Raw genomic sequence first — 23,947 nt, 5'->3', positions numbered from 1 at the left:
AAGTGGCGCAATCTTCGGAATGAGTCATGGAATATGAGTTCTTTACAGCAATTAAAAGTCTCTTGGCTTACACAAGAGTAGGAAGATTACAAACCAGTATCCTGGACCAACATAAACTGAGGTGTGGTAATTATGTTCCCTCCAGAGGTTCGACTGGACACGGTATTGGTTCTGCGCCTCCCGGGTCACACGGGCTCCTCGAACGGCAGAACAAGGAGCCGGCTTTGGCCTCAAGCTCCAGAGCCCGCAGGCAGCACCTCCACAGCCTCGGGAATCTGATATTAAAGTCTCTCGAGTTAAAGAATTGTGATTTATTTTTAAATAATCTACTGGTAATTCCACTACTCTGAAATCTAAATTGAAAATTAAGTCAATGTATAGTTTATCCTTCTCTTGTGCTCACATTTAAGACAACTAAAGGTAGATACAACAAAAGCTAAGTCCTTATGTTAATTCTTTTTACTTTTAAAATTTTTTAAAATATATTTTATTGACTTTTTACAGAGAGGAACGGAGAGGGATAGAGAGTTAGAAACATCGATGAGAGAGAAACATCGATCAGCTGCCTCCTGCACACCCCCTACTGGGGATGTGCCCGCAACCAAAATACATGCCCTTGACTAGAATCAAACCTGGGACCCTTCAGTCCACAGGCTGATGCTGTGGAAACAAATCCCCCTTCCCCTGTTCCAGACAGGCTGACGCTCTATCCACTGAGCCAAACCAGTCAGGACTATGTTATTCTTTTTAAACTCTTCTATATAACTTATTTAAATACATAAAGTCATTTGTGAAACTAAAATTTTCATTAGTGGGGTCCAGGAAAAAAACAAACTTTTGATAAAAGCATGAATCTTAATGTCAAAAATCTCATTTTGAAATGTTTTGTCTTTTTCCTTTGGAAAATAAAATCATGGCTTGGAGGATAATCAACAATAAAAAATAAATATTTAAGCTAAGTTTTATGCCTTTTTATTTCTAAACCAAATTACTCAAACATGGAGTTAGGAAACCACTCAAATAAACCAATTAACAAATTTAACCAGGCAAATTTTTTAAAATGCCTTAAGTAACTCTATTCCCTGCAGATTTCTGCTAATAACTTTCATGGAAAATACTTGGCAAAATGGAAACTCATTAGATAACTGTAGTTCATGTTTTAGAAATAAAAAGCAAGATTACCAATATTCCAAAAATCTTACTTCATAAATGAAAGGCTGTTTTGTTTTGTCTGTACATGTGTTCACACTACATAACAAACCTGTTCGGCCAGGACAAATATCTTTCTGGCCACTCTAGAGAATACTAATTCTAAATGAGTAAAATTTGTCTGGAACAGGGGAAGGGGGATTGGTTTCCACCGTCTGAAGTAATACAGCCTCTAAAATACTCACATCTGCAAGACATTTTGCTCAAGAGACTAAGGTAATAAACAAAATGCTGATAGACAGATGAGTAGCCAAAAGTGGCAGTGGGAGCAACGGCACCTGAGTAAGCAGTTCAGACTTCCATGCAGACCCTCCACGCAGAATCACTCATATTGAATCAACTGTGCTTGTGCCTGGGCCAAACGCCTCCAACGTGAGTTACGTGCCTTTAAGAGTGCTGAACAGCACCAGGTGAACCAGCAAAGCAAGGAGAAAAATATCCGAACTATTTCAATTTAAGAGCTTTATACTGTTAAATGCCTGAATTTACAGGTGATTGTATAAGAGGCAGTAAGATAGTGGAAAAGCGAAGTCTCAAGCTAGTCTAAGCCACTTAGTCACCATTGATGCTCATAGGGAGCGGTTATAGGGTTAAGCCTCATACTGACCTGCTGGCAAAGTCCCAAACAAGTCCCAGCTTGGAGGGCACAGCCCTCTAAGCATAATTAGGCTTGATCTTGTGACTGTTCCCTAGATCAGTGTTTCCCAACCTTCTCTCATGATGAGAATCACCTGGTGGAGTTGTTAAAACACAGATTCCTGAATCCCAACTAAGAAGTGCTAAACTAGAATTTTTGGGAACATATAGGTAAAATTGTATACTTAACTAGTGCTCTAACACAGATGTTATATATAGAGCACTAAGTTAGGTATGCAATTTTACCTATATGTTCTCAAAAATTCTAGTTTAGCACTTCTTAGTTGGGATTCAGGAATCTGTGTTTTAACAACTCCACCAGGTGATTCTCATCATGAGAGAAGGTTGGGAAACACTGCAGATCTTTCCTAAGTAGCTAATGGGCTGTTGGGAGGAGCAGCAAATGCTGCCAAAACAAGTGAAACTTACAACAACATTGTAAATTTACCTTGTTTGTCCCAGACTATAAATAAAGCATCAAATAAATAAATAAATAAATAAACAAACAAACCATCAGCTTTGCAGTCTGGATCTGTTCTGTGGCCTCAGCCAGGCATAGAAGATCCACCTAGATCTAGCTTATTATCTTGTCCGTCTCTTAATTCATCCTTCACCACCCTCCCTCAGGCTCGCCGAACCCTTGGCTGTGCTGGAGCGGCACAGATGTTAGGCAAATTATTTAATCTTTCTGTGCCATTTCTTCACCTATAAAATTGACAATATAATAAACCTAACTCATAGGGTTATGTGAATTAAATGGGTTAGCATTCATAAAGCACTTAGGACAGCAATCATAACAATGTGAGTTTTTTTAATGCTAGATGGTCACAAACACTGTGTCAGATATTGTAAAGGAATCCCGAAGAAGAGGAGTTCTACTAGGTGAAAGGGTTTGCTGGTTCATTCATTTTCAGAGAATTAGAGTATTAAAGCATACAACAGTGCTCATATGAAAATTTTAAATTGTATTTTCTAATTTTAGGTAAACTAACTCACAAAGTAGACAAGTGGCTTAAGAAGATTCTGGAAAGAAATAAAAATAATACTATTATTGCAAGCACCTGAAAATAAGAACAAAATATTAGAGATAATTACTTCTATTTCTTGGTTAAAAGCTATTAAGTCATTCTGAAGGAAAAGTAACCCCAACTAATCAGAGACACAATATGGCCAAAAATTTTAAATTATCAAAAAACTATTAACTCTACATTATTTTTATTAGTGCCCCCCCCACAAAAAATACTATGTAAATATGAATTTATACCTTTTCTTATTAATTCTAACTTTGCCTTAAATATATTTTGTACCTTTGTGCCTTAAGAGACAGGGCCCACACTCTCTGGTGAAACATTTTGAGGCAGACGTGTTCAAAATTTAGAATTTCTCAATTTAGATGTTTGTAAGTTATTATAGTGCCTGTGCCATATGTTACTAACACTCCCCTAGCAGGATCTGGGGCAGCATCTCATAAACACACGTATTAATAGTTCTGCTGAGAAAATATAAACTTTCACACTAAGTAGAATAAATGATGATAGTAAATCATTTTTGCAACATCTATTATATATTTGCTGGACATTGTTATTTACATAGTATCTTAAGGTCCTAAGACACATTTGCACAGAGACAAACATATAAAATACATTATTATTCCATTTTCAAAAGGAATAAATAAGAAATTCAGTAGAGTCAGTGGCCCACATAAGTCACCATAAGTTAAATGGGGTCCCTGAATGATGCCATTATTCAAAAAAGACAGTCTTACCACATGACCTGTGTGGCTAAGTGATTAGAGTGTCAGCCTGTACATGGAAGGGTCACAGATTCGATTCCTAGTCAAGGGTACATACTTGAGTTGCAGGTTTAATCCCTGGCCCTGCTTGGGGCACATGTGGGAGGCGACCGATCAATGTATTTCTCTCACATTTACATCTTTCTCTCTCTCTCCTTCCCTCCTTTCTTTGTTCCCTCCCTCTCTTCTTTCTACTCTCTCTAAAAATCAATAGAAAAAATATTCTCCAAAGTCATAGCCACAGTGATCAGACAAGAGGGGAAAAAAGCACCCAAATTGGAAAAGAGGAAGTAAAACTGTCATTATTCACAGATGACATGATATTGTACATAGAAAACCCTAAAGACTCCACCAAAAAACTACTGGATTTAATAAATGAATACAGCAATGTAGCAGGATACAAAATTAACACCCAGAAATCAATGGCATTTTTATACACCATCTAGAGGCCCGATGCACGAATTTGTACATGGGTGGGGTCTCTCAGGGTGGCCTGAAGGGATCAGGCCCCAGCTTGCGGCCCAGGCTTACAGCCCCAAGTCACACCCCCAGCCTTGCAGCCCACAGCCCCACCGCCCTTACCTGGCACCCTGCCTTGGCCTGGTGCTGCCCACTCACCTGCTACACTATCCCACCACAGTCCCGCTCTTGGTGGGGCCCATTGGGGCTGGCAGTGCCTCCACTGCTACCCGCTGCCAGCGCCGCGTCACTGACACTGGCCATGTTCTGTGCCGCCCCCTGGCGGTCAGCGCACATTATAGTGAGCAGTTGGACTCCCAGTCAAACAATTTGCATATTAGGCTTCTATTATATAGAATAATGAACTCTCATGAAGAAAAACTTTTTAAAAATCACATTTACCACTGCAACAAAAAATTTAAGATACTTAGGAATAAACTTAACCAAGGAGGAAAAAGACCTGTATTAGGAAAATTACAGGAAGTCAAAAAGGAGATAGAGGAAGATATAAACAAATGGCAGAATAAACCATGTTCATGAATTGGTGTAATTAAAATGGCCATACTACCCAAAGCAATTATGAATTCAATGCAATCTCTATTAAAATACCAATAGCATGTTTCACAGAGCTAGAACAAATACTCCAAAATTTATATGAAACAACAACAACAAAAAAACAGATAGTGGCAGCAATCTTCAGAAAGAAGAATAAAGAGGGAAGGATCATAATACCAGATATCAAGTTATACTATCAATACAAAGCCACTGTAATCAAAATAGCTTGGTACTGGCACAGGAATAGAACAAAGACTCCAGAAATCAACCCAAGCCATTATGCTCAATTGATATTTGACAAATGAGGCAAGAGCATATAATGGAGTAAAGATAGTCTCTTCAATAAATGGTATTGGGAAAACTGGACAAATATATGCCACAAAAAAAAAAAAGGAAAAAAAAAAAAAAAAAAAAAGAAAAGAAACTAGACCACCAACTTACAACATATACAAGAATGAACTCAAAATGAATAAAAGACTTAAATATGGGTTGTGAAACCATAAAAATCTTAGAAGAAACCATAGGCAGCAAAATCTCAGATATCTTTCACAGTAATATGTTTGCCGATATATCTCCTAGGGCAAAGAAAACTAAGGAGAAAATAAACAAGTGGGACTACATCAAAATAAAAAAATTCTGCACAGCAAAAGAAACAATCAAAATAACAAAGGAGTCTACTATAGGGAGAACATATTGTATTTGGCAATGACACATCTGATAAGGGGTTAATTTACAAAATATATAAGGAACTCATGCAATTTAACAAAAGGATGACAAACAATCCAATTAAAAATGGACAAAAGACCTAAATAGACACTTTTCCAAGGTGGACATACAGATGTCCAAGAGAGCCTTGGCTGGTGTGGCTTGGTGGATAGAGCACTGGCATTCAGACTGAAGGGTCCCAGGTTCGATTTTGGCCAAGAGCACATGACAGGGTTGTGGGCTTGATCCCCAGTAGAGGGAGGGGGGGAGGTAGGAGGCAGCCAATCAATAATTCTTTCATCACTGATGTTTCTATTTCTCTCCCCATCTCCCTTCCTCTCTGAAATCAATAAAAGTATGTTTAAAAAAATAAAAATAAAAGAAATATATGAAAAAATGCTCGGTCACTAGTCATCAGAGAGATGAAAATTAAAGTGACAATGAGATACCATCTCACACCTGTCAGAATGGCTACCATCAACAAATCAACAAATGACAAGTGCTGGAGAGGATGTTGAGAAAAAGGAACACTCGTGTACTGATGGTGGGAATGCAGACTGGTGCAGCCACTATGGAAAACAGTACAGCGTTTCCTTAAAAAATAAAAATGTAACTGTCATTTGACCCAGTGACCGAACTTCTAGGAATATATCCTAAGAAACCTGAAACACCAATCAGAAAAAATGTATGCACCCCTATATTCATAGCAGCACTACTTACAATAGAAATGATCTGGAAATAGCCCAAATGCTCATCAGTAGATGAGTGGATAAAAAAGCTGTGGTACATGTATACCATGGAATACTATGCAGCTGTAACAGAAGACTCTCTTACCCTCTGAGACAGCATGGAGGGACCTGGAGAGTATTATGCTAAGCGAAATGAGCCAGTCAGAGAAAGACAAGTACCACATGATCTCACTTATATGTGGAATCTAAGTAACAAACAGATGGACAGAGAGCATCCAGAGACATGGAAGCATGGAACAGAATGTGGAATGTCAGAGGGAAGGCAGGGAGAGTGGGTGGGTGGGAGGTAATCAACCAAAGACCTTGTATGTACATATGCATAACCCATGGGCAAGGACAATGAGGTGGTGAAAGCCTGAGGCAGGACAATTAGGGGTTAATGGGAGGGGAGTGGACATAGGTAATACCTTCAACAATAAAAATTTTAAAAATTAAAAATAATTTTTTTAAAAAGAAAAAAATATCCTTGAGTGAGGATTAACAACAACAACAAAAGGCAGTCTTTACTGTTGAGAGCTGTCAATTGAAATGGAAAATTATTATGAGAACTTGATTCAATCAAACATTTTTATACTAAAACCATGGGAAGACATGGAGGTTCCTATCACTAGCATAAGTTTCACTGATCAGCCAGAGTCAGAGCCACTACTGGGGTCTCCGGGATCATTTAGCCCTTCCAGGTTCTGCTTCCAGTTGTATCTGGTGGCTACAGCCCCACAGGGGAGCCCCGACCACTCTTAGCATGGATGCTGAGAGAACTACTTCCTATTCTCTCTCTTCCCAGTGTCTGCCCCCCCTCATCGCCCCCCCACACGCACACACACACCTACACACACCCCAGTTTTTAGACATTGAGTGGGAGTATCTGGGGGAAACTCAGCAGCTGGGAGAACCAACCAAGTAGACGTCCAATGCCTTTTATCAAATGGCCAAATGCCTTTACTCCCCTTGGTTTGTTTCCATTAAATTCAGTAAATTAGCATTTTTTTCTCTCTCCTAACAAGTAACTTCTGAAAAGGCAAGCATATCTTGAGTTCTTTTTAATGAGTTTGACATAATTGTTTTCCTACTAATGTGAGACTAGCCACATCTGAGTTCAATTTTTACTTTAAGAAACATGTATTAAGCACCTGCTAATGTGCCAGGCATACTAAGCGAGCCAAATAAAGATCATAAAGCCCTTCATGGCAGCACAGGTTGGCTTTTGCCACCACATGAGCGTCCCTAATTGGAGGAGGGGTGGGGGTGTCAGGGGAAGGAAGACCTTGAACAGCAATAACAGAAATGATAATGCCATGAGAAACATTGAGAATGGTGTGCCAGCTTACAGCACGGCAATTTCACTAGTCTGGGTTGAGAAGGAGTAACCCAAGCGGAGACTTGGGGGATGGGTTAATTTTAATCAGGTTAAGGTGGGGTGAGGCTGTCCCAGGCTCCAGCTCTCTGTGACTGTAGGGTGGGCAGTCTGGGCCTATCCTGGGGGTCCTGTCAAGCTGGTGACAACAGATTTTAAGCAGGGGAAATGCAGCGGCCCCTGTGGCTACAGTGAGAGAAGGAGGTGGATGGGGGAGCCATTTTGGAATCTGTAGCAGGAATGCAGATAAGGGATGATGGAGGCTTAAACCAACTGGAGTCAAATGAAACTAGGGAGACTCAGAGATTCAGACATTCAAAGTTCTTTGAGGAGTGAACATCCACAGGACACAGTGAACTATTTGTAGGAAGATGAGAGAAAGACTCTGGGTTTTTGCTTTGAACATTGGATAGATGGTGGAGTCCTGACTGAGGAGCAGGGTTGGGGGTAGAATGATGAGCTTACCAGTAATTCCAGGTATGTTGCTTTTGAGGTGCCTCAGGGACATCTGAGGGGTGACAGCTATTCAGAAACACTTGGATGTAGGAGAGAGATGACAATCTAATGTCACCAGCATCAGGATAGTAACCGCCTACCATATGTGAAGAGTAAGAAATGCAGAGAGACATCCTACTACAAGAAGCAGGAGTCTGGCACTTAAGGGATGAGGGGAGGTGGTGGAAGCCACGGGCAAAGGAGACCATGGAGGACAGCCAGAAGGCAGGAGGTGAAAACATCACAGACTCAAGGTCAATGAAGATACAAACTAAAAAACAGCCAGGGATTTGGGGACCCAGAAGGCATCCACTGGCTACTTTAATGAGAGCATTATTCAGGGCTGGGTGGTGGGTTTGGAATGGGGTGAAGAGTGAATGTGAGGTGAGGAAATGAGCACCAAAGTATGGATGGCTTTTTCAAGAACCTGGACTATAAAAGGAAGAAGAGAGTAAGAGTGTGATTTCCTGCCCAGCCAGTGTGGCTCTAGACAGGGGTCTTCAAACTACGGCCCGCGGGCCACATGCGGCCCGCAGAGGAGTCTGATCCTGCCCGCCAGGTTTTTTGGGCAGTGAGCGCAGCCGAGGTGTTACAGTAGGAATTAGTAGTTCATATAGTCCGGCCCTCCAGCTCTCTGAGGGACCGTGATCTGGCCCCCACTTTAAAAAGTTTGAGGACCCCTGCTCTAGAAGGTCACAGACCGTGATTCAGTTCCTGGTGAGAGCACATGCCTGGCTGTGGGCTCGATCCCCAGCAGAGGGTGTGCAGGAGGCAGCAGAGGAACTGTAGTAAAGGGCTGCGGCATCAGAAAGGTTGAGTGCCACTGCTCTAAGGAGAGGAAGTGGGTGGGCCGGATGAAGACACACTTGGAGTTACAAAGGTGACTGGATGGAGGTTTGGCTGTCGAAGGACATGCAGCTCCGAGGGGATGATGACAGAAGCAACATGTAAGTGAACCAGACAGTCTCTGTCAGGTTAACCCTCTTGCCAAGACCAGACCTGCACCCAGGAAAAGGGAAAGAAATGTAAAAAGGGCATGGGGTATGGATGGGATTGTAACAGCCCCACTTCTCTGTGATTAGGTAGGGCTTGTGCAAATAACTAATAATTTGAAGTTTTTAGAAATCTTATTTTGAAATCTCACTAAAGAGGCTTCACTCTTATCATGAAAGATAAATAAGAGGGAAAAGACAAGCTCAGGTGAGTAAGCTAGCAAGTTACTAAACACGGCGTGGGATTTAGCTTCGAACTCTGATCACACCTGCCATGGACTTGCCCTATGATGTAGTAATGCTAATGTTTTTTAGTGCCATTATGAGAAGTGACCCATAAAAATGACGACATAGTTCACAGAAAACTAAGTTCACTTAAATTCAAAATAATAATTTTGACTGCATAAAGGCATTCATTTGATTTTTTAAAAATTTAAATCTCAATACCAACCTATATTTCTCTGAATCAGCATGCACTCCTTCTCCTTTGCAGAAAACTGGCTTCTGCTTGAAATGCCAAAGTCAAAGCAGTATTTATTCCTCCCCATGTCGAACAAAGTGCAATTGAACACTGTTCTCCTCTGCCCCAGAGTCAGTCTGTGTTCAGCCAGGCGGACACTCTTCTCCCCGGGCCGCCATGGGGCCTCCTTGAAGACAGCGATCACGCCTTGGACGAAGATGCACGGCGGCGGCAGCACCGTCACCTCCACCCGGGACGCACACGTGAGTTCTGGCACCATCACCAACTTGTACCCGAATTTCTGGGCCAGGTCAATGGGTCCCACGGAGGTGATGACGGAGTCTCGGCCAGACAGCTTCAGCACGACGGTGACGTAGGCTTCGGGCCCCACGGGTGCACAGCCAAACTCAACCCACTGACTCTGAGCGAGTTCTGTCCTCTTGGTGCTTCTTATCTCCAGGGGCTGTTCCTGGCTTGTTCCTGCCTCGGGAAGACTGTTGGTGAAGACGACCTCCACCACCACGCCAGGCTTGTCCACAGGGAACGGGCAGAGTGGTTCACTGGTGAAAAGGCCCACCTGGAAGGTGCCTTCCGCTGCTTTGGATGTCCTATTCAGATCAACCTGAAAGACGGGCCATTCCACCTTCAGAAAGGCACCTTTCTCCCACCAGGGGACTGGAGGGCTGCTGTGTGTCACTCCCTGGGTCATTGTGAACCAGTAGTCGCCAGCCTCCTTGAAGTAGAAGCATTCAAACTCAAGTGTCCCCTGGGACTGGTTGGTCAGGAGGTATTTGGTGGCCACAGTCTGATTGGTGTTCGCCTCCAGCAACAGCACAGATACATTCCTCAGGGTCCCGTTAGCGCCATCAAAATACTGGAAATCCACAGACACGGTGGCGTTGCTTAGCGCTACATGTCCTGGCTCTCCCAAAAAGAGATACTCAGCTTCTCCGAGAACTGAAATGAAATGGCCAGAATGGGTTTTACAAAGGCATGGTTGAGCAGACTACAGGAGGCATCAAAGAAAAAAATCATTACAGACACAAGAGAAGTTTGAACTGAGGCAAGAATGACATAAAATGGTGCTTAGTGCTGATTCTGGGAGGTAGGCACTATGTTTCGATTTTAAAATGGCTCTGTTCCTTTATCTTCCTCTCTAATGGTTATATTTAAAATAAACAGTAATACTCTGAATTCATAACATTCAACAGTATAATGTGTCTGCAATGAAAATTTATAAAGAAAGAGTAACAATTTACAGTTCCCAAGATAAAAATCTAATACCTCACTTTTCTCATTTTAATCATATTCTGGTGTTCAGGTATTTGAGGAAGATGGATTTACAGTAAAGTCAGAGAAAGCTTGGTTTATTTATTTTCTAATGTGTTCTTATTGATTTTAGAGAGGAAAGGAGAGGGAGAATCTGAGAGAGAGAAACATAAATTGGTTGCCACCCATGTACACCCCAATTGAGACTGGACCCACAACCTGGGCATGTGACCTTTCGGTGTATGGAATGGCACTCAGCCAACTGAGCCACACCTGCCAAGGCAGAGAAAGCCTGGTTTAAATGGTATAATAAACACTTCTCTAGGTTACTTAAAATTTCAAACCCTAAATATACTTCAAAGTTATTTTTCAGGTATTCAAGACAAGTATTTTGTTGGACATTTTCACTGTAAAGAAACAACTGATCCTGGTTTATATGAGGCAGAAAATTTTGGACAAATAAGAAATGCTGACACTGTTCTCCATGGGTCATCCAAGGAAAGAGTGAAAGTTTATGAAACAATTAGGTTTGTCCTTGGCAATTTTAATGACATTATAAAACTGCTATTGCCCCAGATAGGATGATTATCAGCCCACTGGTATTACTCTGTTAGGATCAATCATATATGTAAAAAAAAAAAAAAAGAACAACTAAAGACTGTAAAAAACATGGAATCTCTCTTTCTATTTTGAACCCTATCCAAATACTTCATCAAAGGAGACAGAATTTGGCAATGTAACAATTGGCTGGCCATGGCTAGGGTAAGAAACCATTCTAGGTTTAAGGAACTACAGTGCCATTATGGTTTGAAAACCAATATGTGTAAGTATGAATTCATTTATCTTACTATATATATTCATAAGTATATAATATATACATATTATATCATATATATGTCCAAAGGGTCTCAGTGTGTTGTTTGGGCTGGTAGTCTTTAAATCTGCCCTTACATGTACTCAGTAAATGATTTTTAGAATCAACACATGAATATATTGGCACATAGAAATTTTGTGGTTTTCTTTTAATTAGCTCAGCAATTCTTCCATTTCTTAAGATGGGGTGAAAGAAAAGATATAAAACTTGGATAGTTCTGAATGCTTGATCACCACTTGTTGAAAACCTTAGTAGGATAAAGTTGTGGGGTTTTTTTAATTTATTTAGTCAAAGTAGAAGTTGAGGGCTACTTCCTTTCAGATGTAAACAATTCAAGGTTAAGGTTCAAAAAGTGGCTGATTCTGGTGCAGCTTGTGTGGTAGTTCATAGCAGACCTGGTACCTTTTTGTGTACAGCTGGCTAAAAAGACTCCAGTGCCCACTGGATTAAGACTAAGAGGCATACACCATTAAAATACTATGAACAACTCTACTCCAACAAGCTGGACAACCTCAATGAAATGAACATATTCTTAGAAAAATACAAGCTTCTAAAACGCAATCAGGAAGAATAAAAAGAACCTGAATAGGCCGATAACTACCGAAGAAACTGAAGCAGTACTTATCAAATAACTCCCAGCAAATAAAAGCCCTAGTCCTGACAGCTTTACAGGGGAATTCTACCAAACATTCAAAAAAGAACTAAAACCTATCGTTCTCAGACTATTCCAAAAAATTCAAGAGGAAGGCGTACTTCTAAGCTGTTTCTATGAGGCCAGCATTACCCTAATTCTGAAACTAGATAAAGACACAAAGAAAGGCCAATATCCTAGATGAACATAGATGCTAAAATCCTCGACAAAATTCTAGGAAATCAGACCCAGCATTACATTAGAAAGATTGTACACCATAAGCAAGTGGAATTTATTCTAGGGATGCAAGGATGGTATAATATCCGCAAATCAATAAATGTAATACAGCACATAAACAAATTGAGAGACAAAAATCACATAATCATATCAATCAATGCAGAAAAAGCATTTGACAAAAATCTAACACCCTGCCGGGACCAGTTTGGCTCAGTGGATAGAGCGTCGGCCTGCTGACTGAAAGGTCCCAGGTTCGATTTCGGTCAAGGGCATGTACCTTGGTTGCGGTCAAGGGCATGTACCTTGGCAGCTGATCGATGATTCTCTCTCATCGATGTTTCTAACTCTCTGTCCCTCTCAATTCCTCTCTGTGTAAAATCAATAAAATATATATTTAAAAAAAAAAAAAATCTAACACCCTTTCTTAAAAAAAATTCTCAGCAATGTGGGACTAGAGGGATCATACCTCAATATAATAAAAGCCTGATATGACACTTATAGCCAACATCATACTCAATGGGCAAAAACTAAAACCATTTCCCCTAAGAACAGGAAAAAGACAGGGATGCCCACTTTCACCACTCCTGTTTAACATAGTACTAAAAATGCTACCCATAGCAATTGGACAAGAAGAAGAAATAAAAGGCATTAAAATTGGAAAAGAAGCAGATGACATGATATTGTACATAGAAAACCCTAAAGAATCCATCAAAAAGCTACTAGACTTAATAAATGAATTTGGCAATTTAGCAGAACACAAAATTAACATCCAGAAATCTATGGCTTTTTTATATACCAATAATGAACTCACAAAAAGAGAAACTAAAAAACAATCCCACTTACTATTGCACCAAAAAAAATAAGATAACTAGGAGTATACTTAATTAAGGAAGTAAAAGACCTGTACTTGGAAAACTACAGACATTACAAAAAGAGATAGAAGAAGACATAAACAAATGGAAGAACATACCATGTTCATGGATTGGTAGAATCAGCATCATTAAAGTGTCCATACTACCCAAAGCAATTTATAGATTCAATGCAATTCCCGTTAAAATACCAACAGCATATTTCACAAACCTAGAACAAACTCTCCAAAAATTCATCTAGAATTAAAAAAAAATTTTTTTTAAAGACTCAGAGTAGCCACAGCAATCCTGGGAAAGAAGAACAAAGTTGTAGAGATCACAATACCAGATATCAAGCTATATTACCAAGACACAGTTCTCAAAACTGTCTGGTACTGGCACAAGAACAGACATATAGACCAATGGAACAGAGCAGAGAACCCAGAAATAGATGCAAGCCATTATGCTCAATTAATATTTGACAAAGGAGGCAAGAGCATAAAATGGAATCAAGGCAGTCTCTTCAATAAATGGTGCTGGGAACAGATACATGGGGGGGGGGGGATGAAACTAGACACCAACTTATACCATACACAAAAATAAACTCAAAATGGTTAAAGGACTTAAATGAAAGATGGGAAGCCATAAAAATCTTAGGAGTCTCCTTAGGCAGCAAAATATCAAACATATGTTGTAGCAGTATCTTTACTGATACAGCTCTTACAGCATTGGAAACTAAGGAGAAAATAAAACAAATAGGACTACATCAAAATAAAAAGCTTCTGCACAGCATAAGAAACCATCAACAAAACAACAAGAAAGCCCACTGTATTCAAGAACATATTTGCCAATGCTAACTCAGATAAGGACTTAATCTCCAAATTTTACAGGGAATTCATACAACTTAACAAAAGAAAGATAAATAATCCAATCAAAAAATGGCCAAAAGACCTAAATAGACACTTTTTGAATGAGAACATATAAAAAGCCAAGAGACATATGAAAACATGCTCAAAGTCACTAATCATCCGAGAGATACAAATCAAAACGACAGTGTGGTACCATCTCACACCTGTCAGAATCTATCATCAAGAAATCAACAGACAAGAGCTGGCGAGGATGTGGAGAAAAAAGAACCCTCATGCACTGCTGGTGGGAATGCAAACTGGTGCAGCCACTGTGGAAAACAGTATGGAGATTCCTCAAACAATTAAAAATGGAACTCCGATTCAACCCAGTAACCCCACTTCTAGGAATATATCCCAAGAAACCAGAAAAACCAATCAGAGAGGACATATGTACCCCTATGTTTATAGCAGCACAATTTACCATAGCTAAGATTTGGAAACAGCCTAAGTGCCCATCTGCAGATAAGTGAATTAAAAAACTGTGGTACATCTATTCAATGGAATACTCTGCCGTTATTTTTTTAAAAAAGAACTTCTACCATTTGCAACAGCATGGATGGACTTGGAAAGCATTATGCTAAGCAAAATAAGCCAGTCGGAGAAAGATAAATATCACATGATCTCACTCATATGTGGGAGAAAGATAAATATCACATAATCTCACTCATATGGATATAAGGAACAACATAAACTGATGAACAAAAACAGATAAAAGCAACCTGCCCTGGCCCGTTTGGCTCAGTGGATAGAGCAGACTAAAGGGTCACGGGTTTGATTCCGGTCAAGGGAACGTACTTCAATTGCAGGCTGTATTCCTGGTATCTCTCTCTCTCACATCAGTGTTTCTTCCCCCTTCCCCCTTCCTTCCACTCTCTCTAAAAATCAATGTAAAAAATATCCTCAGCTGAGGATTTAAAAAAAACAACACCATCTTATTGGTAATGGTATATTTTGATCAACATTAGATAGAGAAGGGGAAATAAAAGCTTAGACCTATGAATACAACTGTTCTTCCCTTAGTAGCCTGTGCACTCAGCTTCTATGCTGTATGCTCTATTTTGTGCTCTTTCAATTTTTATTTTTATATTCCAGTAAGATGTTTTGTGCCCAACAATGATAAACATGGTTCTGGCTGAGTAGAGCATCATTCCGATATGCAAAGGTTGGGAGTTTAAGTCCCACTCAGGGAATCACACAAGAATCCACAATGAATGCATAAATAAGTGGAACAAATCTCTTTTTCCCTCTCTCTCTTAAAAATCAATCAATTAATTAATTAATTTAAAAAGACAATAACAAATATCCTTGCAGACTTTATTTAAATGGAAGATTTTATGTCTTTATTTATCACTATGAAAAAAGGACACTTATAAATTATTGTATGAGACTGTTACATACAGAGCAATCTGTTTTTAAGAAGGGATAAATAACTTTTAAAGAAATGAATCCCAGATAGGTTTTCTGTAAAAACTTGTTTAATTAAATATATTAAAAAAGAAATTACTGAGTAAGAAGATTCACTGGACAAAATGACCATTTAACTGGCTGTGCCATTGATATTACACGAGCCAGGATTCTCCTTCTCTTGTATATTTTTTTTCATCAAAATGGAAACAACTTCTACTCTCACACCATCAACTGTTTAGATGTTGATGAAATATTTGGAAATCATCAAAACCAGCATTATTGAATCTACTGGTTCAGTAGTTGCATGTCTTAGAAATGAACTCAATACTTAATCGAAACAAGAAAACTAACATTAAACACCAACTGTATGTTCAACCATTCAAGGTGTTTCAAATTCTTGACTATTATGAAGTCAATATTATTACTAAGGTTGAAAGAAATTTAAAAATTTACTAAAGCCCTAGCTGGTTTAACTCAGTGGGTAGAGCATCAGCTTAAGGATCCCAGATTCAATTTCAGTCAAGGCATATGCCCGGAGCGTGATGCCCAATAGGGGGCGTGCAAGAGGCAGCCAATCCATGATTCTCTCTCATCATTGGTGTTTCTATCTGTCTTCCCCTCTCTTCCTCTCTGTAATTAATAAAAACTTATTTAAAAAAAAAAAACTTACCTAAGGTATACAATTGGCAAAGATTGAAAGTTCAAATTGGTTCCAATGATAATGTAGCAGCAAAACTCTCTTGTCAAGTGCAATCTTACATCAAACCCAATGTATAAAACATCATGTAACAGGCTTGTCTCCAATTTTGTTAAATTGAAAGTGAGTTTTTATTATCATTTTAAGATTTAAAAATATATTTAAAGTGAAGCTTGAATCCATAATTCAGCACCTTAAGAGAACCCAGGGTTACAAGGATCACAGTTTGAAAGGTACTGCATTATAAACCCTGCCCTGCCTCCTCATGCAGGTCCTCAGCATCAGTGCATTTACAAACTGCCCATGATGTTTCTGCATCGGCTCTGACAGCATTAAGTACACTCACAATACTCACCACAGTCACAGAGCATCACCAGCAATAGATTTGAAAAGTCTTTCAAGATTTGTTTCATTCTGATCAGCAAAATCCCAGGTCTCCTTTGGTCTCCTCATGTCCTTTCTCACATCTAAACTGTGAATGTTGTGGGGGTTTTTTGTTTTGTTTTGTTTTTCAAAAACACCTGCAATTAGAACCTCAGAAAAATGATGACATTCTTAAAACAGTAATTATAAAATTACAAAAACCATTCTAAGAAATCAAACTTCTTAGGTGGTACTGAAAAGAAAATACGAAGGACACTCATTTTCACTGGGGAAATGATATGCAATTATACACTTCCCTTTTGAATCACCTGTTAAGAATATTCAAGGTGCTCAACACCAAGATTATATTTGCAGAACATCTCTGTAGCGCATCTTTAAGTGGAGAATTTGTTATTATTTTCTTAACTTCATCAAAGCTAATAGCCAATCGCCGAGACTGGTTTGGCTCAATGGATAGAGCGTCGGCTTGGGGACTGAAGGGTCCCGGGTTCGATTCCGGTCAGGGGCATGTACCTTGGTTACGGGCATATCCCCAGGAGGGGGTGTGCAAGAGGCAGCTGATCGATGACTCTCTCTCATCGATGTTTCTAACTCTCTATCTCTCTCCCTTCCTCTCTGTACAAAATCAATAAAATATATTTAAAAAAAAAAAAAAAAAAAAAAAAAAAGCTAATAGCCAATCATTTTGTGGTTAATCCTCACCCAAAGGTATTTTTCCCATTGATTTTTAGATAGAGTGGAAGGGAGAGGGAGACAGAGAGAAACCTCGATATGAGAGATACACATTGGTTGCCTCCCACAGGTGACCAAGCCTACAACCAAGATATGTGCTCTTGACCAGAATCGAACCCTGGACCCTTCAATCTGCAGGTCGACACTTTATCTACCGAGCCAAACCAGCTAGGGCACAAGTCTGGATAATACATCATCACATATTTATCTGCTTGGTATTTCACACTGATTTACTAGATTTTAATAAATTTATTAAATGCTTGTCAAACTTTCTTTTTGCATTATGCTATGCAGAAAGGTGCTGCCTTGCTTCCACAAATGGGCATATTCTCTTCCTTGCACATTCGGGGTGTTATCGGAATTGCTTCATTTCTTAATGCCTAGAGCTATACCAAAACCTTTTTTTTAAAAAGATGCCCAGAGCAGTCAATATAGTGTGAACTCCATGTGGCCCTGACTTCCCTTATTTAGGTCACTCTAAAGAGAAAACAGAGAAATAACAATTATTATCATCTGTCAGTCTTCTAATGCTTGTTGCTGCTGTTACACCTCAGGAGACATGATTTCATGCAGCAATCTTCCCAGACCACCTGGGAGAGCAGGAAGGACCTCGTTGGCCTGCGCTTCAGGGTGATTTGTGAGAGGAGGCACTCACTTTAATATAAACAACTGTTAGACCGCAGAATAAGATATTGGGCATTTAAGTGCCCCTTTTTTTATAGAATCTAGTAAAAGTGGGCCACTAAACATAACCAAATATATATTTACTTAATGTTCATATTCCCATTATCCAGTTAATTTTAATAAATATATTTTATTCCAAATATAAGTATGCTATATCCATAAAATAAGATAGAAAAATAATGGAATTACAGAGAATGATTGGAATAATAAAAAATTCAATAGAAAGAGAACTGATATGTGTCTATTAGCTTTCTTATAGAGGGAGTTGGTTGAACAAAGGAAATAGGTGCTGTACTTCCTTAAAGGAAAGCAGAGATTTAAAACATAATTACACAGATGATTAGGACTTCCTGCACCCCACCACCAACAAGAAAAGAGCATTCAATTTTGCTCAAATTAGGCACAGATTTGACCTTAATCCTTTTTTTGAGCGTGGACTCAGAAACTTGGGCAAAGACACAGCAAGTGAGCACCATGTATGTCCCCTGCAAGCATAGGGCTTGGGGCAATTAAAAAGCCTCCTTTTAGTCAGCGATACTTAGCAACCAAAGTCAGGAGAAACAAGCATCCACAGCTCCCAAAGCTGAATGGTTTTTCCCAAATTGCTTGTCTCCCCGTTATAACTATTTAAAAAAAAAAAAAAAAGAGCTTCTAATTACAACTGATTTTGTGATTATAACACATTTTGCTCCTTAAGAAAATGACCAGTAAAACCTAGAATAGTGTAATAATCTATATTTAGAACTGAATAGAAATGTAATTAAAAATAAATCATCCTACCTGAAATCATAATACAGATTTTTTTGTATTCTCAAGCTTCTTAAAATAAATGCTAAAATTTTACCAGCTCAACCACTAATTTGAATACTTTAACAGAGCATCCCAAAACAGAATTAGTTGCTGGGGGAAAGCACTACATTAAAAAATAAAATAAAAATAAAAAAATGATAGCCTTGCTTGCTCAATTTATCCCAGCGTGTTGTTCCCAATACAGTACTTGCTTCTTACAATGTTTGACTTGAGAATCATTTTGAGAAAATAAGAACTTAAGCATATCTTATACACATTTTAAAATACTTCTATATAGCATTCACAAATTCTAAATGTATCAGCTACAGGGTAGGTAGAAGTTGTGAATATTCTCAACGGCTAATGGTTTCACACCAAGCTCAGATTCCATGTTTTTGGTGGAACCAGCTAAAATAATCCCCACAGTGTCTTCATAGTCGCAGAAAAAGACAATGAATTATGCTAAAGGGCAGGAGACCGATGGCTTATTACAAATAAAAGGGGAAAAGACCCCCTAGCTGGTTTGGTTCAGTGGACAGAAAGCTGGATAAGGACAGAAGGCGCTGGTTAGTTTCCGGTCCAGGGCACATGCCAGGGTTGTGGGCTCCATCCCCAGTAGGGGGAGTGCAGGAGGCAACCAATTAATGATTCACTCCCATCATTGATATTTCTCTTTCTCCCTCTCTCTCTCTCTCTCTCTCTCTCTCTCTCTCTCCCTTCCTTTCTGAAATTCATAAAGATATATAAATAAATACATAAATAAACGGGAAAACAAAAAAGAAGCAGTAATTTTGTCCCTCTGATAAACCCGCACATGTTTGTGTGTGCATACATCTAATAATAATAATATATATTAGGAGGAAATCCCTAATCCAAAGCAGCTCGTGTAAACTGGCTTTACTCACTAGCACCTACGCAGTCCAGTGGGCTCTGCCTGGTCCCTCCCTCCCACCCTTTGGATGCAGCTTCCCGGGAAGCGGTGTGCTCCCTGCATCCACCCAGCTTCCCAAGGCCCGCAAGTCAAGTTCAAGCTTGCAAACACAGCCGGGCCTGTGAAGGCAGAGAAAGCTCTCTTAAAATGAGGACCGTTTTGAAAAGCCTATACCCCAAAAAGAGTTTCTTTGGGGAAAAAGAGCGGACTTGATCCCAAACGCTTAATCCCTCAGACGTATTCTTCAGGGGCCTCAACTGTGCTGGCTCAGTCCGCAGCCGGCTTCGGCCCCTCGCAGCGCCTGTGCCCGGGCCCGGGGCGCAGAGCCTGTCGCCCGGGGCGGAGGCTGAGCACCTAGAAGCGGGTGCGTGAGGGACTGGCACCGTGCGTCCCCCGTGCTTTCGGCCGCGGGAAGACTGAGGGACGGGGTCCGGGAGTCCCGGCGCAGGAGCGCCCCGGGGCGCGGAAGGCTCTTACCTCGGGGCGGCGGGTCAGCGGCGCGCGGAGGCGAGGGGTGCAGGGGCGCGGGTCGGCAGCCGCGGGGCCACGAGGTGGAGCGCGATGCAGCCCGGGCCCGTGACTGCGACCTGCCCGCGCCCGGCGCCCGCGGCCCCACCCGGGCCCGCCCCCGACGGCGCGGGGCGGCCCGCGGAGGGCGGAGGGCGGAGGGCGGGGGTGGCGGAGCGAGGCCCGCCCCGGGTCCAGGGCGGCGCATCCTCCCGGCCCGCGCCCCGCCGGCCGCGGGGACGGGAAACCCCCCAGGAAAGGCGCGGGCCGCCCGGGCCGCAGGGGGCTCACACCCCGCCCGCAGGTGGGACCCTAAGGGCAGCCAGCAGCCTCCGGACTTCACATGTGATCACTCTCTCCCGGTCCTTTCTCCTGGGGGCGCACAGTGAGCCATTGAAGGGACCTGACTGGTGGGCTGCAAACATGGTTTCCCCAAATACTTGGCTTCCCAAATGTTGTGGAAGAGTTTAAAAACAGTTCAGGTGAGGTGCAATTGGTTTTTCTTTCTCAGGAGCCAGCTTTGGTTATTGAATTAATTTTAGATTTACATTTTAAAAACTGATCTGCAGGATTAGATCTTTTTAAGAGGATTGAGTTCCATATTGTTCAACAGCTGTGCGGTTTTGAGTACACTACGATGTGCAGCACCGCTTACCATTTGGTTTTCTTTAACAGACAAAACTAATAGAGTAATAGAAATCACAGCATACTTCTGGCATAGGGGGAGTAGGTGATTGGAAAGAAGCGCCAGGGAACTTTTTGTGATGACAGATATATTCTACTCGGATTTATCAAAAATTACTCAATTTAAGATCTGTGAATTTTGCCTCAATTTTTAAAATTCTTAAAATACAGCATTTGCAGATCCTTGAATCCATCACGTAGTCTTTAAAAGGTAGCACAATTATCAAAGGTTGTCAGAGATACCAAATTTGCTAAGTACTTGTCAAATAACTAATGCTAGCAGTACTAATTAAATCCAAAGCTTAAAAAAAAAAAAAAAAAAAAAAAAGGCTTTAAGGCTATCATTCATTTTCACTCCCAGTAGAATTAACTAGTACAATATCCATTTAACTCAAATTGGGATTCCTTTTCAATCAACTACAGGCCAAGGTCCCTGGCATTTTCAGCTTTAAAAGCAAAAAGCTCAATGGAAAGACGGCTTTGGAGAGCCGAGATTACTATCCCCAGCCCTGCCTCTGTAACCTTGGGCAAATGACAAGGCCTCCTTTCCTCCACTGTAAAAGTCATACAGTATCAGTTCCATTTAAGTTTCTTGGTGACTGAGTGAAACATGTAGAAAGCACTTTGCATTAATCTTTCAGACACTCACCCTCCCTTAGAGGGGTGGAAGGACCTAAATCCAGAGGCAAATGGCTGAATCACTGTACTTGGTCATTTTTGCCTTAATTAGAATTCTTGCCAAACTATATTAATGTCTTTATTGGACAATTAAGATAGTGTAAGCTTTTCTAAAAGGCAACATAGCCCTGACCAGTGCAGCTCAGTGGTTAGTGTTGGCCCATGAACTGAAGGGTTGTGGGTTCAATTCCCAGACAAGAACACATACCTGGGTTGCAGGTTCAATCCCCCACCCTTGGTTGGGGCATGTTTGGGAGGCAACCAATTGATGTGTCTTTCTCACATTGATGTTTCTTTCTCTCTCCCCACTCCCTCCTTTCCACTCTTTCTAAAAATCAATGGAAAAAATATCCTCTGGTGAGGATTAACAAAAATAAAGAAGGCAACAGTCATGAAAGAAAAAAAGCTTTCGAAAGAACAATGGCATGGTCTTGTCAGGGATATGAACTAAAACAAACTGGCTATCAAGATATCTTCAATTCTCTTTCAGGGTCAGCAACTGCTCTAACAAAGCAAATTGTGTAAAATTTATTGTCTCAATAACATCAATTTATACGGAGAGGTCTTTTCTTGCCCTAGGTAATACTAAGAGAAAAGGTTTAACTAGTTCATGATTATCAGGACACGAGGAATTACACAAAGACCCAATTTCCTGTGTAATAACTAGATCTTACATATGTGTTAACCTGACTTTTCTGGAGTAATCCAGCATCATGGATATGGTCCATATTATAAAATTTGAGTAAGACAGAGTGTGTCTCAGATAGGCTGAGAAGCCTCTTGGGGACTGGGTAAAGGGCGAAGATTTAGGTTTGCAAGTCAACACATTATAATCCAAAACCACAGTTCAGTTAATAGTTTAACTAGGACAATACCATGTATAATTATTGGCTTAGACCAGTAGGAATTCAAAATAAGTGCTATATGACAGTCCTTAAAGAACCCAATTTCTCTATTTTCTAATGGCATAATAGAGAACAATACAAAATATAGTCAAGTAAATATTCTTATGGAATTTAGAAATAGTAGAGTTGTGTACTGGAAACAAATTTTTTTAAATATATTTTATTGATTTTTTTTACAGAGAGGAAGAGAGAGGGATAGTTAGAAACATCAATAAGAGAGAATCATCGATCAGCTGCCTCTTGCACATCTCTGACTGGGGATGTGCCCACAACCAAGGTATATGTCCTTGACCGGAATCGAACCCAGGACCTTTCAGTCCGCAGGCCGATGCTCTATCCACTGAGCCAAACCGGTTTCGGCTGGAAACAAAATTTTTGAGAGCACATGGGATTGATTAATGAGAATGGGGGGGTGGGAGGGGGTGGGAAGAAGTAATAAAAGAAGTTTGGACAGACAAGGGGAATTCATCCCAGAACCAGGAAGGGGCACACCTCATGCTGTTCCCTTGACCTTCCACCCACTGGTCCTGTGAGCCCCGTTTACCAAGCTCGTCCTCGCCCACAGGCCTTTTCAGATTCCTCCATGAGAGCGAAGAGCTCCTCCACTGTCTTCCACGCATGGCACCTGTGCCCTTCCGTGGCACTCACTTCATTCCATGCTCAAGTAAGTTTGCTCACATCCATTTCCCCAAATGGGCCACCCTCTTAAGGGCAAGAGCTCTATCTTACTCACTCTTTGTATCCCACCACCACAACCACCAGTGGCCCACAAAGTTCCCCACACTAAGTTGGTATGTATGGAAAAATGTTTCCTTAATCGAATTGAATGGGAGATGAAGTAGGGTAAAGTGAAGCCAAATTTTAATAGGTAAATGCATCAGAGCTCATTCGTTCAATACATATTTATTGAGTACTTACTATGTGCCAGGCCCTGTTCTAGGCTCATGAACAAACCAGATCAAAATCTTTGCCCTTGTGGAGCTAATATTCTAGATCTATCATAAGGGAAGGGATAAGCAATAAATATGCATAAATTCAACCATACCTCGCAGAAAAAAAGGAGACAAACACATTTAACAGTTCAATTATTGGTGCTATAAAGGTCTACTGCTGATATGTAGTTTTTCTTATATATTGTACTTACCATATTCATAAAATATTCATACCCAGATATCACTACAGGGATTCTAATGTAAGACTATATGTAGAACTTTATTGGCATTTAAGAGATTTTCAAGGATCATTTTGAGCATGTTCGATTTCCTACTTAGGCACAGTCTTTAAAATCTAACCACCCAGTAAGTTGTGACTCTACTACTCCAAGATGAAAACTCTGAGATTGTTGGGCAAAGGAGAATCATTTTAAGCAGATGAGT

At 40.5% G+C, this 23,947-nt stretch overlaps 1 protein-coding gene across 6 annotated transcripts in view; it reads right to left on the bottom strand.

Annotated features, from left to right (window-relative positions):
* THSD1 (thrombospondin type 1 domain containing 1) overlaps window positions 1-23,947 on the bottom strand; it is a 169,733-nt gene that overhangs the window by 26,163 nt on the left and 119,623 nt on the right. Inside the window, exons 1-3 of one of the 6 annotated variants that reach the window (XM_084879359.1) lie at window positions 20,275-20,411; window positions 16,633-16,811; window positions 9,398-10,363 (exon numbers count right to left, since the gene is read on the bottom strand). In XM_084879359.1, coding sequence (XP_084735485.1) covers window positions 9,398-10,363; window positions 16,633-16,690 — 1,024 coding nt within the window. In that variant the 5' untranslated portion in view covers window positions 16,691-16,811; window positions 20,275-20,411. Of the gene's footprint in view, window positions 1-9,397; window positions 10,364-16,632; window positions 18,161-20,274; window positions 20,412-23,947 lie in introns of those variants that run through there. The other 5 variants (XM_084879357.1, XM_084879358.1, XM_084879356.1 and 2 more) reach the window with 5 other exon arrangements.

The sequence above is a fragment of the Pipistrellus hanaki genome (assembly GCF_964339955.1).
Source record: "Pipistrellus hanaki genome assembly, chromosome: 3".
Lineage (NCBI taxonomy): Eukaryota > Metazoa > Chordata > Mammalia > Chiroptera > Vespertilionidae > Pipistrellus > Pipistrellus hanaki.
The sequence above is the reverse complement of the archived record's forward strand: the minus strand, read 5'-3'. Positions and strand labels throughout refer to the sequence as shown.